This window comes from Hippocampus guttulatus, chromosome 21, assembly GCF_054856545.1.
Source record: "Hippocampus guttulatus isolate MCC_2025c chromosome 21, RoL_Hgut_1.0, whole genome shotgun sequence".
Lineage (NCBI taxonomy): Eukaryota > Metazoa > Chordata > Actinopteri > Syngnathiformes > Syngnathidae > Hippocampus > Hippocampus guttulatus.
The window spans coordinates 5893373-5911436 of record NC_141281.1 but is presented as its reverse complement, the minus strand read 5'-3'; the positions used below and the strand labels follow the sequence as shown (position 1 = coordinate 5911436).

Sequence of the window (18064 nt, the reverse complement as noted above, 5' to 3'; positions counted from 1 at the left end):
AAAAACGCCTTACTATATACATGGTCGATTTTTTCGGCCAAAAACGCCTTACCTATACATGGTCGTTTTTTTTTCGGCAAAAATTGCCTTACTATACATGGTCGTTTTTTTCGGCCAAAAACGCCTTACTATACATGGTCGTTGTTTTCGGCTAAAAACACCTTACTATACATTGTCTTTTTTTTCCGGCTAAAAACGCCTTTCTATAAATGGTCGTTTTCTTCTGTTGTCGTTGTCCACCTCTGGGCTAATTTGGAGGATGGTGATACCCGGCCTAAAATAGATAAACGGTTTCTTGCCCGTGGATTTTCCTTGGTAGTCACTAGGATGTGGGGCCACTTGCTTTCATATGTGTTCATAGTCTCCTGAGGGTCGGTGTGGAAGGCTTTTAAAATTTTTTTTATTTTTATTGCAAGCGTGTACTTCAATCGTACTGGAATGTAATCATACTCCACTTCAAATAAATAAGATCACATTTCACAATGTTGGGGTTTTATTCACATATACAGTACAAACATTAACTTTTTTTTCCAATTCGTCACTGAAGTGCATTTTAAAAGACCTTAGCAGCAGTTCTTCATATACAGTACTGTAAATGTACATCATCATTTGACATTTGAGGGGCTCTTCTCAACATAGATCGTAGAATTTTACATATGTACAGTTGTAGGTTGAATATTGCCATTCAGACATGGATTGAATGTATTTTTGGAAAAAAATAAAGTAAAGTCTGTCTGGGATGAATGTCGTTGACACGTACAGTCGGTGACAAATAAAGCTTTTTTGATTTACATATTTGAAAAAATAGGGGCGGCAGGTTGTTTAGCATCGTGAGGTGCCATGTATCACCCGATCACATATCAATTCACCACAACATCATGAGCACTTGCACAAACTACAACCTGAATACCGTGAAGTTTGAATTAAAAACGGGGCGCTGTCATTGCAAAGGCGGACTTTTTGCTTTTGTATTGGATCTCATTAGATTCTGCATTATCAAAAAGGGTTTACTGCTCAAGTTCTGTTTATGGAACTGTTGGGCATTTTTGCGTCTGTGTTGGCTCGTATGTTGACTTGCTACTTCTCCGATTGTAAAAGTGTCTGCTTCTCGGGGCGGAGGGGGCGCGGGTCAAAGAAGCACGGCATGGAATTGCCACAAGATGTCACTCTCACTGCTTCCACATTTAACAGTCTCTTCAATCAGAATGCAGATGAACGCTGACTTGTGGGTAATGTAATACTGAGCTACATTAGTGAGAACGCATACTCTCTAAATCAGGAGCAATGATGGGGCAGCACATGGAACATGTGCCTCGCACATGGACCTCACGCTTGAGCGTTCCATTTTTTTTTTTTTTTGGGGGGGGGTTGCATAGGTACTCCCACATTCCAAAAACATCCTGGTTTGACAAACTAAGGACTTAAAATTAAATGTGAGAGTATATGTTTGCAGGGATGGATGGAGTATTATTATTTTTCCTCACCTGGGGCTGAAAGGGGATTTCACCCACTGATGGGGGGGTGCTTTGGGGGGGCTAAGAAAATAATTTATAAATATACTCAACACCGTTATTATTCATTATACCATTATTAGAACATGATCAGGTCAACAAGGCCCCGGTGTTCAAAAAGTGATGTGCAATACTGACATGTGGATCCAGGTCAGAACACAAAAAAGGGTAAGGAGACATATTAGGTATGAAAGAGTTGAGCAAAAAAAAAAAAAAAGGCGCTCCCTCCATGATCAGCTTCACGCGCACTTTGAGAAGCGCTAATGGCCGCGCTCACGCACCTCATCTTCTCCCGACCCACTGGGGTGTATTAACCTGTCGTCTTGTGTTCAACTGTGCTGCGCTTGAAAGGCGAGGCTGCCGTGAGATTGGCAAGGAGCAGTGAGGCTGGGGGTAGTGATGTGGACAAAGGACGTGGCGAGAAAAAGGGCCGAGTCAGAGGGCAACCATAAAGAAAGGTGAGGACGGGTATCTTGAGATGGCATTGAATTGTGTCTCTCCCTTCTTTTTCCTCACTCTCTCCTCCCATCGCTTTCTCTTCCTCTATCACCCATCACCATGACAGGGCCAATAATTAGACGTGGTCCTCTCTTTCTTTCTCTCTCTTGCTTTCCTTTCCTCTGTCTCGTTCACTCCCTCCCATCGCTTTGCTCCACAGCGGGAGCTTTGGGGCCCGGAAATAGCTGATGACAAGATAGCGGCTGCCTTTCATTTAGCTCAAGGTTACTCCAGCCTTCTTTGACAGACGCCACACCTGAGGGTTGGGGGGTGGGTTGGGGTGGGGGGTTTGTAGGAGGGTGTGTTGGCACACATGTGTGTGTGTAACTGAGTTTAGAGGAAACATAGCATTGAAAAATAAAAAGCAAACAAAAAAATAATTCCCTGTTCCTTTTGGCACATCCAGTTGCCCTTTCGTTTTTGTGGGGGTTTTTTTGGGGTATGTTGAGCGGTGGAGTGGATGTGTGGCCCATTCACAACCAAACACACGCACGCAATGCTGACAGTTTCCGCTTTGCGTTATGAAAGTGTGTGTTTTGCAAAGAGCATGGCCCCTACCTTACCCTAAAAACACTTTCACACTTACATACACTGAAAAAAAAAACAGTGTGCTGAATTTACCCAACTTTATATTGTCAAGTGGTTGCACGAAACAAAATCATCTGGATCCCGATACATTGTTTACATGAACTATACACTTACTTGAAAAATGCATCTAAAGCCAGATGATTCTATTGTGTGCAACCGCTTGACAAAATATGATTGACTAAATTCAACACTTTCTTTTTTTTCCGCGTTCACAGATACACAGAGAAAAAACACACTCTTCAGTCCGATAGCAGGAACTGTTCCTGCTCAGGTGGCTTCTTCACCCAGGTGCCCAGGCCTGTTTCTTGGAGAGACCTGAACCACTGCTGTTTGACTGTCTGGTAAGGGCGTGCCGCCATCTTGGCCTGGCAGTAAACCGGCTGGCCGTCCTCCCAGCGGGACGCGGGGATCCCCAGCTAGCAAAGACGAGAAGAGCAAAAAGAAAATCATGACGTGCGTCGTACCTTCCATTGTGACCTCGTGCGTTTTTCACACGAGTGAGGAAACATCGTCGTAACGAGCATCGGTTTCCGCAATCACTTGGCCCTGACAAGTATTAATGGCAACGAACGATCTGTATTGCAAAGCTCCGTAAATGTAAAAAACGGGAATCATTGTCCGGCCTCAATTTTACGCTGAAAGCTTTTTTTTTCTGTAGTTAACATGAACCGATTTCGCATTTTTTTTTTTTTTTTGTCGGGTTAGTCAATTGACATTAGATGAAGTTCATAAGAACATAGTGTGCACTCAGTACTTCTACTTTCACCATTGTTTTTTTAACTACCCTTCTATTAACCCGACGAATGCCATTCTAAAGAATACGACGAAATCTGCTGAAAGGCTAAAGGTTGCAGTGGTTGAGCGAGGGAAGATGACGAGCAAAACAAAGCGAATGAGGTGGCACAAATGCATTTAGGAGGGGTTGTGGGGGGAGGGGGGAGTTGGGCCTTCAACAGCTGTGTAATCTCCGCCGTTTAAATTTCACAAGCAATTGAACATTCTCGGTGCTTTCTGTGCATTACTACTGTCGCAAGGGGAAACAATGAAGATCAGCACCCAGACAAAGGAGCTGGGGGGTGTGGGTGGGTGGGGGGGGGGCTAAAAATGCAAAAGTTTCTTCTGGAGATTAGAGTGACTGCTCTTGCGTGGCCTTTATATGCATCGCGAAGGGAACACTTATGTGAGGAGGTGGTGGGGAGTTGGGTGGGAAGGGGTGGGGGGGTTCGAGTACTTCTCCAAATAATTATCGTTTCATAGTCATTATGCTTTAACGGCCGCCATTTGGTGATGAAGCCACTCCTTGTTACATCAAGTTTCTGAATGGAAATTAGAGTGCAGCGAGGTCTGCCGTTAAAGATCGACGCTGGCAGGTTGCGATAAGCCGCCAACAGCCCATGCTGGCGGGTCAACGCGTTTATCTACGGGAGAAAGACAAATGCGTTGTGCTTGTGTGTGTGTGTGTGTGGTTTTTTTTCTCTTGATGTTGGCACAGATCTCCTGATAACGTGTGTGTGTGTGTGTGTGATGGAAATGGGCAGCTTAATGTTTTGATTCAATGGAGTGTTGTCACGCTATACAATTAGAAAAGATTGACATCATCCTTCTCGTTGTGCCATTGCATGACACTCGCGCGAGCCCTTTAAGAAAATGACAAATCGTCATTTTATTTTCCCTTCGGCACTTACGAAATTTGCAAGAAAAGAAATAGGAAAAGGGAGGAAAGGAGGAAACTTTCTGTTTTAAAGTAATGCCAGGTTAGAATTCTGTCGGTGAGAAGGAGCACTCTCGTCACCTTCTTCTTATAAGTGCGTTGACAGTTCCGTAACACACATCGGTGACCTCTAACGACCTTAGTAAAATTGTTCAAGGGCAATATTTTATTGCGAAAAGCGTTTGGCTTGTTTTCACACATGTATGCGCGGTGAGAATGTTACTTCATGTCTGCATGTTTTTACCTTATGTGTGTTGTTATTCGGATTTGACTGCCTTGAGTTCAGTGCTGCGCTTTGGTTGTTGTTTATTTTTTTTCATTAAAACTTTTTTTTTTCCAACATGTACATTGGAGGAAAGTAAACATTATAAAGCCAAAGGCTATTTGCTTCTCTGAGGTGTCGTGTTTGCCGGCTGACATTGCAGCAAGGGCATCTTGATGGCGCACCGTTGTTCTTTGCGCAATGACCTCCCACCATTATGACGAGGGATGCGGGCAACCTCCCTTTGTTGAACTAAAACATTACACAATAGTTGAACTTATCCAAAATCGGATTTTACCGACCGAAATTGCTTAATACATTATCGGATTTCAGAGAGTTGTTATCTTCCGTTTGCCGTGAGTAGCTCACAATGGAATTGTAACCTTGAGGGAACATTTGCCACGGAAATGTTCCACGCGAGTAAAATAAATCAATGTTGGCTGATCCACAGCTGAGACAAGAAGGGAGAGTTGCCGCTGTAGAAAGAGGAGAGGAACACATTTCTGGTAGGACGGACTCTGCATGAAACACACTGCTTGGCACATTTAAATCGCATCTCAGATCTCAATGACTTAGAAGGAAATATTCCAGGCACCGAGTCTTCACTTATGACTCGCAATTTGTTGTGAACAAATTCAAGTCAGAGCAACAAGTGGAAACTCAAATCATTAACCCGGAGAATCAATCCAAAAGTCAACAGAGGTGGAAAATTGGATCAGTGGCAGAGGCTGATCAAACTTCTTTCCTTAGGCCGCAGAGCGCCCTCCACCTTTCCTTGGACCTCGTCCACACTTTTGACACACGGTTCTGAGACACAGCAACGGTATGCAATGCTTGCCTGAAAATGTCTTCGCTATCCTATCCGTGCGCCAAGTGTTCTCTTTGTCCTCATCAGTACGACACTTGGTCAAACTAGGAGAACGACTCGGTCTTACTGGTGATGTTCTTTGTTTCAAAAAAGGTTCGTGATTGCCTATAGATATCACAAAACTCGGTTAGACAAGGCTATGGCCTGACCAAATGAAACTCCCTCTCTCAGTCCAACACAGTTGACACCAAAATATTCCTTTTTGGCCTAAGAACAAAAACAATAGGTGAGGTTTTTTAATCTGCAAATAGTCACATTTGCAAAAGCTGAACCGCAAATATGCAGGACTCCGCTGAACATCAAACACGATGGCGTGCGCATTTCATCACCATTTGTCAAAATAATTTCACAGATGTTTTTGAACCTCCCAATGGCTCGTTTCGGCAGAGTCGAGCGAGCGAGTCCTCACCTTGCAGGAAAGCCTGTTCCAGCGCGTGAACAGCGCGTGTTTGCAGAGGCGTGAAGGCATCCCTGAGTCACGTCTCCGTCCCGTGGCGGTGTTGACCACCTCCAATTGCGCGTCGCCCAGCGTCCAGTTGACACTCACGCACAAGGCCTTCCCTGAATGCTGATACTCGTCACAGCTTAACCCTGCAGGAGAGGACCAAACACAAAGGGAGACTTGACGAAACCGCTCGAAAAGCCCCAGTTGATCGCAAGTGAAAGAGTGTGTCGCGAGTTTACCAGTCAAACGTGACTGACACCTGACAATTTTTTTCACTTGACTTGTAGTATCGTCCAATCTCTGTGTCGTGGGGTGAAGGTCACCACGATCTTGGACTTTCAATTTCAAATCACATCCAAGCTGATGTTTGCTTGATGGGAAAAGGACGGAAGTGACCCTCACTTCTAACCACTGTGACCAGGCGGATTATTGCGTCTCAGGAATTTGACTGTGCGCCTCGTTTGGTCTATCCCGTGTTCGCGCCTTCCTCGTCTGCTCCACGCGACTCTCCAGCGCCATCGTTTGCCTTTGAGTTGGAAATAAACACTTCCGGTTTGGGTCCACGAGACTTTGGCTGCAGCACTCTGCATGTCGACAGATCTCCATTTCCCCCTCATCCCCATTCTTCCTCCATACCCATAGTTGCTCTTCTTTTGCAGCTGGAATGAACTGCCTGCTAGACGACAATCCGCACTGTGTCTTATTACCCGTTTCCTCTCTCTTTTACAGACGCACTCCTTTGTACAAAAGAGGGGCTCTATCCATCTTGCCTATAGCCTCCCTTTTTTTTTTCTCAAAACATTCATGGCTCATTGGATCGCTTCAATGGACTCCTCTCCTCTCTGTCTGTAATAGCCAATTTCATTTTTCTTCCCCTGATGGAAGACGTGATTGGGGTCTCGGTCTGGGAGAGACAATGCTCGTCAGACGTGAAAAAGGCGAGAATTAGTGCGTTTAGTTATGAGACCTGTGACGGTATCACACAGCGCCGGGTTTAAATCAGAAGTTGCCGATCCCGTATGTGTTCACTTGTTTTTTTTTGTTTTCTCATTCATTGCTCGATTATATTTATTACTGTAAATATATTTTTAGCAACAACATCCATAGACAGAGATGCCCCACATGGCATGCGTAAGTTGCTCAAGGAGTGGCCTCGATTGGAAGCGATGGCTGACGCAACGTCGACAAGCTGGATGTCATCCAGAAACTTTCCCAGCATTCAGCTTCACTACAAATGAAATTGTCGGGTCCCGGTGGAACCTGGGAAGCGGCGTTGCTTGTCTGGCTGCCACAATGACACTGTCGGGTTGGGCAGCTGGATGAGTTTGTGTGTCTGTGTGTGATGTTTGCATGCGCTGCTGCTGCTGCAGCTCATTTGGTACAAAGTTGACATGTCTGGAATGAGACGATAAACCTCGTACGGCAAACAAAACACAACCGTCAAAAAAAAACAAAAAAACAACAAAAAGAGATGCTTCAAGTAGATTCTAAGGAGGCATGTTTTAGGAACGTAAGAAATGAAAGCGGACATTGTAATCTAGTTGCGGGGGAAAACAGTGTCAAATCGTGCGGGTTTTAGCAGTTTGGAATTGATGCAGGTCAGTAAGATCAAGTAGATACATAAAAATATTTGGATTTTACCTCACCGTTTGTATTGTAATACCTTCACTCATGAAAATCAGGCATAAGACAGAGGACCCTACTTTGTATATGTGTGCATGTGCATTTTTTTCTTACCACTGAGCAGCGGCTGGTTGCGTCTATAACTGGCGGGAAGGGGGCCCAGTCGTTCCTGCCGCTGATTCAGGACCCTGCCCAGATGGCCCGTGTGGCGCAGGCTGCCTACGGTCACGCTATGAAGGTACACAGGCTCCATTAAGTGGCTCAACAGTGCCCCCTGCAGGCCAAGAATATTCCACCTGCGTACAAGGAAAGAGGAAGGCTCCATTCAGGAGTGTTTTATGCAGATGACAAGGCGAGGTCGATGGTGTGGAGAGGAAAAAGGTTTGAGGGGATCGTGGAGGGATGGCGAAAGTCAGCGGTTGGTTGAGCTAAGAGCACGGCGACAGGCAGAGTGAGGGGGACCGATTTGAGAGCTTCGATGACAGGGGGAGACAATTTGATGGTTATCTTGATGCGGGACGTGATGAATAACATCTGCCGGACCGTCAATACAAACAAACACACCATTTTCCCCCTGGTTAGAGAGACAAACCATCAGCAGTGGCAACAATAACAACAACACTGCCACAGGTCAGCGCATCAGCATTCATTACCACGGCAGCACATTAGCATGCGTGCATTTGTCAGTGCCAGTGGGGTTAATGCACTGCACAACGTCGCAGGCAGGCCTCCGTCCATCACCGAGCGAGAGGTCGATCACTACAAGTTTGTTAACGGAGATCCGCCTGTGTCGGCGGGGATTCATCCTGCCTGCCTCACTGACGGCTGATAAGGTAGCCAGCCGGACCGGACTTGGAACACCAAGTGCTGGAATACTCGGTTTAGCGAGCAGATGTTCATTCGCTGATGGAAAATGATCATTCTGATGTTGATATTCGCTTCCCTTCATATATCAGTGTTTTTATTGACGAGCAAATTCCTGCACTTGCAGAAGGTGGATTTCTTCCGAAGGAGAGGTCTCCGATGAGTAACTTTGCCGTCCTTTTGGTTATACAGCGCCGCTTTATCATGGGCGCAATTACAGTGACTACTGTTTTTCTTTCCTGGCTGACTTAATAATCAGTCATTACAGCGCCTTTCACTTCCTAAAGCAGTCAATTAACATTAGCGGCTATCTGGGAATCGCTAAATGAGCTCATGATGCGGTGGCCACATTTTACCTGCAATCTGTCCACACAGGCGCTCAGAGCTTTGCGCGGACGCACACACTACCTCTGCCAAAAACCAAAATGGTTTAGCCTGAAATATTAATTTAGCCAGAAAGCGACACCGTGAATCAGAAACATCTTCTAATCTCATGCAAGAAAAAGCAGCCATCTGGCTCGGGTGTATGAATTTAAAAAGTGGAGAGAAGAGAGAGAGAGGGATGAGACCTCTGTTCTCGCTAACAGTCGCTCTCCCCTTTCTTCCCACCCTCCGTAAACGCCGCCATTAAAGTAATGTGATCATCTGCATAAAACTACGAAAGGATGGAAAACATCATGATTATATGAGAGCCATTCAGGACCCTCAATTAAACCCAGCTGTCAAATCAAATATTAGCGCAGGGGCATCGGCGGGCATCGGCGACTCTCCGCCTGGCCTAAGAGAACATAAATGGCTGATTATCACCATGTGGCGTCCGTGTAAGTGACTGAAAATGTTTATGATTAGTGGAAAGAGCCTACAAAAATGCTCCACGTTCAAGGCTAAACTAACTATAATAAAGTACAGGTCCCGGAGGAAGAGGGGGATAAAAAAGTAATAGCAGTGTAGAATGGGTGTTACAGAGGACAAAAAGAGCATTGACGGGGATCACTTTAAGAGAGTGTGTGTGTGTGTGTGTGTGTGTGTGGTCACATTGCAGTCCTCTCACCCTCCACCCTGACCTTGATAAAGCGGCCCTTGGTGACCCACTCACTTTAACGATGAACACCGTGATTTACAGCGATATAAAGAGTGCTCAGAGGAGGCTGCAGAGCAAAGAGTGTATCTGGCTCGATGGTGGGAGAGGGGGAAAAAAAAATCTGGGTGTCCCTTCACCCTCCTCTGTCACTCCATTTTTTTTTTAACAAAAAGTAATTGCTTTCACCCTTGGTGGTGACCTGGGTATATTTAATCACACCATCTCCAGCCCTTGCCAACTGAATCAAATTGGTCAAATTAACCGCGGCTCCACAGGAGGAGGGTTCACCTCATGCTATCACACACTATCTGGCTCGCTCTTTCTCTCTCTTGATATGTGCTTTTATCAACCTCTTCACACAACAGAGGACTCAGCGATGATCTTCTCAAACTGCAACTCTAAGGTGCAGGTCTCGATGAGGCTCAGAGGTACCGGGTTCGATTCCAGCTCCAGCCTCCCTGTGTGGAGTTTGCATGTTCTCCCCGGGCCTGCGTGGGTTTTCTCCGGGTGCTCCGGTTTCCTCCCACATTCCAAAAACATGCATGGCAGGCTGATTGGATGCTCTAAATTGTCCCTAGGTGTGAGTGTGGGCGTGGATGGTTGTTCGTCTCTGTGTGCCCTGCGATTGGCTGGCAACTGATTCAGGGTGTCCCCCGCCTACTGCCCGGAGACGGCTGGGATAGGCTCCAGCACCCCCCGCGACCCTAGTGAGGATCAAGCGGTTCGGAAAATGGATGGATGGATTAGAGACAAATTTTTAAAATTCACTGTCGGCCTCACAGTGCAAAGGTGCAGGGTCGATTCCTTTGAATGCTCTCCCCGTGCCTGCATGGGTTTTCATTCCAAAAAACACGCATGGCAGGTTGATGGAACACTAATTTGTCCCTAGTGTGAGCGCGGACGGTTGTTCGTTTATGCGTGCCCTGCGATTGCCTGGCAACCAGTTCAGAGCCGATTAGAAAATGGATAGATGGATGGCGCTTCGTCCCGATTTGTATTTATTTGGCAGCCCAAACCTGGTCATTTTGTCAGTGCAGGACATGGTGATGAGCTGCTCTCCCTGTAAAACGCCGTCCCACGTCTGGACGGACCCCCGACGCCTGACTGGGACCGTTCCTTCGCCGGATTCGATTTTGGTTCGCAGGTGGCAGCGGTGCTTCCTCATGAGGTGTCTGCTGCTGGGTACTGCAAAGAGAAAAGACGCACCTGAGCAAGAATGTGATGTGACAAAACGAGGGAGATATACATATTATGTTTGTGGAGCTCTGTAATATTTTCCAGGCAGAGGTGGTTTTAGGTGAGCACACACTCACGGTCTGTTGTGATTTCGTAGGGCGAGTTGAGTCTTCCATCCCCGCACGGCGAGGTGCTGATGTACATGTGGAAGTGGACGCTGTCTCGCAACCTGTAGCTGCGTTCCTTATGCCGCACGAAAATGGACTGTTCCCAGTCATCTGGCCTTTTACTTTGAGAGCAAACAAGCAAGACAAAATAAAACAACATCATGAGAATAAGCAACATAAACAACAACTCTTGTGATGTTTTTCATTTGCTGTTAATAAAAAATTCACAGCATCAATCCTAATGTACGAGCTACGTCACTGGCATCGGCTGTGGTAACTCCCACAGCAGCGCATACGTCCCTCTCTCAGTTACGGGTGCCTTGCGTGCAAAATTACCGACACGGGCTCAAATCTTCACACAGTCACGCCGTGCGCCACGCAGTTCATGAAAATAAAGCCCATTGAGTAGAATTAGTTCAAAAACATTTATCATGCTTTACCTCTGAATGTAAATTCTAAAGTCTAATAATCCTAACAGTTCTGTAAAAATGGAAGAAAAACAAAACAACTTGGATACACCTGATCACAAGTGGGTCATTGCCTCACAGGATGGTATATTTAAAAAAAAAGAAAAAAGAAAAAAAAAGCATCGCAAGCACTCTTTCAATAACCTCTCATCTGTCTGTGGTGTCCTTTCACTGTGGGTAAATATGTCAGTTGTGGCATTTTGGTGGGTCATTTCATTATGAGTTATCTCCCCCATTAGCCTTCTTGCTCAACCGCAACTCCTTGTCACTGCCATCCAGCATTGTGCCAAGATGGAAAAGTCTGGCTGTGTATGCAAATATGACATTCTGCTATCTACACTTCTTGCCGCTAATCTGATGAATCAGCCTTGCCATTAAGTTTTCGGCGGGCGGGGGAGGGGCATCATTTTTTGCTCATGGAAGCAGGCCTCACAGCACATCACGCCTGTCTCTTAGTGCCTATTGTGGGAGTGTATGCAGACTGAACCACGACACTGAGAGCACACAAATCGGGTACATTTGCAACAATTCTATTTAAAAAACAAAACAAAAAAAAACAAACCAAACACCCCCACCTCCCCCCGAAGGTTATCAAGACTCTGAGGTGTTCCATTAGCTGGCACGCATAAGGTGTTGTGATTACTAAGAAATCACAGTGAATGGAGCCTTGCCATGGAGCTTATTATAGACGATTCCTAGCGCTGCATGCAGTAGGAGGTCACGCCAAATAAGCTCCTTAATGCTGTTAGGAATTGAATGTGATAAGTTGTTAAAGTTGCTGCAGGCATGTTGGCAACAAACGCGATGCAAACTTGGCAAGTTGCGAAGCTTGGGCCCGTGCGCTGTGTTCAGATCATCGCAAACATCAACTTTAAAGGTAATGCCTCCGAACATGCTTCATTTAGCTCAGCGCCTTCTGAAACAAAAGTGATGTTTTTGTTCATGACTAAGGTAAACCTCAACTTGCCCGTTGCCAAGCTCTCAAGCAGAAAATTGCAATATTGTTGTACAATTGTGACTGATGACTTGATCGCAAATAAACAGAGAGGAGAGACTTTCAAAATAAAGTGCCACAAATGGAGCAGTCAATGTAAAGCCAGACCGTAATAGCACTCGAAAACCATGCACTTGAGTCTGTGCTTTACCTAAAGAAGAGCTCAAGTTGAGAGTAGAGGAAGCGTAGCAGGGCTCTGCGCACAGTCACTTCAGCATGACAGTCATTGACCACTTGTCCCTGGTCACTCAGATTCTCCCCGTTGATGCACTTGGTTCCCGTGGACAACGCCACCACCTGGGCATGGTTAATGTCCAGACCTGTCCGACACACAGACACGGTTGGCGTGAATACATTTCCAATCATTAAAAAAAAAAAGAAGCCACATAATGTCATTGAAGTAGATGTGTCTTCCAATGTTGAACTTTTTTTTTTCTTAAAACAGAGGAATCCCATAAAGAGGGATAAAACAGGTCATAGTGAATTGTAGTTTTTATTTCTGGAGACGATTTGAATTCGAAACGCGTCACACTGACCCGATGAGAACGAAAATTAAGCAAAGATCAACGGCAGAAAGCTGCCATGCAATTTCTTTACCTCAACGGGTGTTTGTTTCCCAGTGCTCGCGTGTGTCTTTTCGATACCCTCCAGCTTCTCCCTGCGCGCACCTGATCCGCCATTACCTTTTCCGGCTTGATCACCTGTCATCCATCAACCCAGCAGCTTTCCTCCTTTTGCCAGGTCATTGTCTCGGCTACTGCATTCACCAGCTCCCGTCAAGACTTTTCGTGCTTCCTCGCGTGATTAATCATCATTTACCTCGGCTCCCCGGGTTGCCCTCTCGGGTTATCGTGCTTGCCGGGTGGTCCACCTGCCCGCCACCTTGTCTGCTCCATTCGCCACCCTCTCTTCCCTGGTTCATTACATCAGTTCTTTGCAACTCACTTCATTATTCTCTGTCAGGCTCGTAGTGCTCACCGACCTCCTCCGCTAGATCCCCCGTCTTTCCATGTAACGTCACAATATATTCGCACAAATATGAGAATCTGTGTTTGGGTCAAGACCGAGTGGCTGCATATTTAATGTATCCCGCTCGAGGTAATATTTGCCTCACACTCGAAAATTTCTCATCGTGATGATTTCCGAGAGCGGCGTAAGGCCGTGCGAGCGTGTGATGCGCGGCGGAACATGAATGGCAAGCCATTCCTTTGTCGGTTGCCTCACATCACTCCCCTCGCCTCAGAAAGTCAGGCTCTGTTGGCTCCAGGCAGATCCGCAGGCGCTGCCGGACCTGCGCATGAGCTTTTATCAGCTTCGGCCCAGACGGCAGAGTGGAAGGAAGAATCCTGACACCTCCATTGATGAGAGGAAATGGGGGCAAATGTTGGGAGGGTGGGAGTCATGGGTGGCATGAGGAATGTGTACGTGTGTGTGCAGTTGAGTAAAAAAAACAAAACAAAAGGGAGACAACACGAAAGAACCCGTATTTGATTCTTTTTTTTAGGGTGCTAATTTGTGGAATACTGGTTAGCACTGCGACAGAGCGGTACAATGGTTCCAGGTTTGAGTCTTGTCTTCCCATGCAGATTTTGTATGATCACTCTCAAAGCCTCTCTGGTTGCTCTCCGGAAACTTTGGATTTCTCTCCGAGTCCAAAAACATGTAAGGAACAGTATGCCAGGTTGGCCGGTTGCTCCTGTTGATTGTAATCTTATATGGGGCAAGGAAGGTATGTGAGGTATTTACAGTTCCTGTCCATTACGTAATATCTTTCATTTTTAGTTTGCCTCTGCACTGTAGCACAAATGATATCGGTCATGCATCATGCAAAAATTGTGAAAATCAGGCTGTATTCAAAGGAGCCTTCAGTTTGGGAAATTATTTTATGATACATTGCCTAGCCGTGTCTATACCGGACAAAATGCACACACAATTATGAATTGAGTGCATCCAAAAATCTCTCCATTTAAAAATCTACACTTTGCATTCCCGGTAAGTCTCCACTATATTTCCTTCACAGTGGAAAAAGTGAGTTCGAAAATGTAACAGACTGCCAATTTGACTCTCCTGCTTCTCCACACCGTTCCACTTTGCAATTGTTTGGATCAATTTTGCAATGGATAATTTCTGCAGCGCTATTCGCTACCGTGCCATGAAATTGGCACCGAGTTTGCTGTTGGCTCGCAGGGGAGTGTGAGAGATGGATGCAAGGTGGAGGGCAAGGGGCGGGAGGCAAGCAGAGAGAGGCAGACGGCTACAGATAAAGCTCGCCCTCGAGCTGTGTTTTTAAAACCAGAAATAATCAGCTAAAATACAACGACAGAGGGTCAAAAGTAACATTTCTTCCCACAATCATCTGTTGATTATTGATGCTGCAGTGCTGCATATATATATATATAATTATACATACTTTTTTCCTGCAGTCCATTCCGCTAGTTCTGGATCTTCCTTTTTGTCAACCTGGGGCACAGAATCGATCCAGGACACGAAAATCAATAAGCCCCCTTGCTCCAGCACTACCAGAGGAAAGTGGTGAAGCATGACAGGCTACACCGAGGTCACAATTAACACAGAATTTGCAGTACTTTCACATTGAAGAAAAATGCAAACTCTTTCTAGAAAGTATGGACGTATTCTTAATGGATATCTCCATGATTATCTTACCACAGGCCTACACAGATGCAGTTCCCTTTGCTGGACTCTCCCTCCAGATAAAAACGGATATTTTAAAGAAGAGAGTTTTCAAGCCATTCCAGAGCAGGAAAACGTTTGTCAGATTATGTCTGGCATCAACATGTCATGGTTTTAAAGCCTATCTTCCATGGGTTCTTTTGCCACATTAGGTTGCATGTCATCCAAAATGTTCTTTGGATCATGGGAAACCTCTGAAAATCCGTAATGCTTGTAAAGAGGAAGAGTTGGCAAGAATAGAAAGAGCACCCTGTTGAATCTTTATTAGTTTTAGCAGTCAACTGCTCCTTGCGCATAAGGGTGTCTTTGTGCAATGGTACTGAAGCTCCCAAAATCTCTCCCTGGGCTGAGACACACTGTGCACATCTCTGCTACCCCCCCCCCCCCCCATACCCCCATACCCCCCTACCGCCCCTCCACACTTTGAAAGGGTTTTCTTGCCGCATGCGATTACTGACGGGTACGTTTTCATGCAGCTTGAAAAACAGATTAAGTGGTGGGAAAAAAATCCGTTTGAAAATGAACGTGCAGGCGAAATAACATAACTTAGCTGTCATTTGTAATCAACATATTTTAATCCCTTTTTTTCTTCAGTCTCTCTTGTTCGCTCTGTATGTTTCGCCATCTTGCAGCTAAGCTTCAATCAAGAAAGATGATTGTGGAAAAACCTTCATCCGATTCAACCAAAAGCAGTTTCCCATGCAGATTTTGAGATTTTTTTTTTTTTTAATGTCTTTGAGCCCATTTGAACATGAAAATCTCCACGCTATTTGATGCCCTGCGCTGCTTCTTTACTTTGACTCGTCTCGCGACTCTCACCCCGCTGGCAAGGCTAATCTCGATCTCATTGGGGCTCAAATGCCTCAGCGGGACTCCGTTGGCATGTGGGTCGGGGGATTCGCTGTCTGTCTGCGCTTCAAAGACAGACCCTGATTAAGATTCTTGAGGCGCAAAACGGGGCATCAGACACATGGAGGGAGACAAAGGAGGAGGGGGGGGGGGGGGGGGGAAGGCGGCGGCGGCAGGCAACACAGAACAGGCCTCCCCAGTGTTCCTGTCAAGTTCCGTGCCTGCGCGAGCGGCGGCAGAAGCGCTGAGGCGGCCACCTCTGCAAAGGCGCGGGCCGTTTGTCTGGATCTTTGTAGATAACGCGCTATTAATAAACAAACAGAAGCAATTACTGGGAGGCAGAGGAGAGGAGGAGGATTGGATGAGGTCAGGATGAGCGCGGCCGCTCTCACTGAAGTCAACACTGATGAGCTGCTGCACCGCCGCAGAGATACCGATCCCTCCTCGGTCACCCTTCAAAGACTGCTGCTGGTAGCCACAAGGGGAAGATAATTCTCCGGGGTCGGAGGCATTTTCCAATGTGCCTCTCCACTTTTTCATGAACTCGGTACTCATAGTTTTTGGAAAACCGGCCCATTACTTTTGCGCCATCTTGTGAAATCTCACTGTAGTGGCAAGGAACTACTTCATGCTGAAGTGCATTGAAGAGCTTCATTTTAACAAAACAAGGGCTCTGCCGCTATCTTATTGAGTCTATAGGTGGGGATTTTGAGCAGATTGGGTTACTTCTTCCCATGGTTGGGTTAATTGTGGGTGGGTTGAAGAGCTGAAACCGCTTGCCGTTTTGGGAGTTTTTCGTTGTGGAATTGAAGTTAATTTCAAGTAGGGACAGAACTCAAGTGAATGACTTGCTGGGGTGACCTCTGATGGGGCAAAGTTGCCGTTTGGTAGAAAATATTGTTAATAAAATGAGTATCATTTTTAACCACAGCTTTACTGATAACCTGGGATTGGAATCCTTTCGGGGAGCTGTAACTCACCAGTATGGGTACTTTTTACCCCTTGTTGGAGCAAAATTTTGACGCAACTGAACGGGTCGAATCGTCAACCCAAAACTTGTTGGCTTCTGAATTTGAGTTACTTTTAACCAGGCAGTTTTAAGGGTGAAATGAAATCTAGTGACCTGACCAGGGTGTGGTGGGCCTTTCGACTCTGAACAGAATGAACAATGTAAAACATGGATGGAAGGCATACATTTGGGGTGATAATAATGCAGCATGTGTAACTTCAATATTACAATGCTTTTCATAAAGAGGTGCAATGAAATATGCAATGTCCCAAACTGATTAAAACCACAGTGCCCGACGGAAATAAAACGAATGTGAAAGTTTACTCGATAAATCTTCTGATTTTGTCATAATGTGGGAACAAATACCAGGCTTGTGTCTCTAATTTGGTCGTGTACGCAGGTGACAATCCCCCCGCAACCGATACCACTGAAAACTCTGAATAAAGAATGAAAGATGAATGCGCAGTCATAACTCATTGTTTCACATCACAGCGAGAAGTGTCCTGCGCCGTGCTGTTCCCGCCACCGTGTCACACCGTCGGTTGTCTGATTGAACCTGATCTTGTTAGGATTCCCACCGTGTCATCGGCAAACTTGTGTCAAAGCTGCTTGAGCACGGAAAGTCCGGCCAGTCGGAGGGAGACTGACTCTACCCGGCATGTCTCCCAACCCTCCGAGATTGAGTCATCAATAATTCATTGGCAAGGCATAAAGTACTCCACGAGCGCAGGAAGTCTTCATAATGTTTCTCCAAATCTAGACCTCCTTCCAGTTGCTCATCTTCGGTCTCCTCTTCCCCACTCTCTCTATATTGCGCCGCCTCAATAATTCAACACGATATATAAAAGTCAATGAAATTTACCATACCTCGCGTCATTACGATGCCTGCCAGGGATTTGTGTTGAGTGTACGCCGGATTGCAGCCGCCCACCAGCGAGCGATACTTCTCCCTCACCAAGTGGAATATTGAATCGGCAAAGTCCTGGAAAACACAAAATAATTGCCACCTCGCTTTCTGCCAGACACAAATGAGAGAGACTTGTGTGAAATTATGATGTCTTAATAACTTTTAAAACCAAATATGTCCAGTCTAAAAGCAAATGTAGGTTTGACTGTGCTTTAAAAAAAGAAACATTTGGTAAAGAGGTTAATTGAGGGCCTCTACATTTTTTTTAAGAACACAATTATCTCTACTTCTATGCAAGCATGGTATTAGGAATTTGGCCACCTCTGCAAATAAATAACGCAAAACAAATCACC

The 18064-nt window shown here is 45.8% G+C and overlaps 1 protein-coding gene across 2 annotated transcripts in view; it reads right to left on the bottom strand.

Annotated features, from left to right (window-relative positions):
• Positions 1 to 475: 475 nt before the first annotated feature.
• Positions 476 to 18064, bottom strand: part of adarb2 (adenosine deaminase RNA specific B2 (inactive)) — a 92490-nt gene continuing 74901 nt past the window's right edge. For both annotated transcript variants that reach the window (XM_086102087.1, XM_086102088.1), the window contains exons 4-10: positions 17672 to 17786; positions 12407 to 12575; positions 10765 to 10916; positions 10468 to 10636; positions 7621 to 7802; positions 5848 to 6029; positions 476 to 3013 (exon numbers count right to left, since the gene is read on the bottom strand). In XM_086102087.1, the coding sequence (XP_085958213.1) occupies positions 2837 to 3013; positions 5848 to 6029; positions 7621 to 7802; positions 10468 to 10636; positions 10765 to 10916; positions 12407 to 12575; positions 17672 to 17786 (1146 nt within the window). In that variant the 3' untranslated portion in view covers positions 476 to 2836. The remainder of the gene's footprint in view (positions 3014 to 5847; positions 6030 to 7620; positions 7803 to 10467; positions 10637 to 10764; positions 10917 to 12406; positions 12576 to 17671; positions 17787 to 18064) is intronic.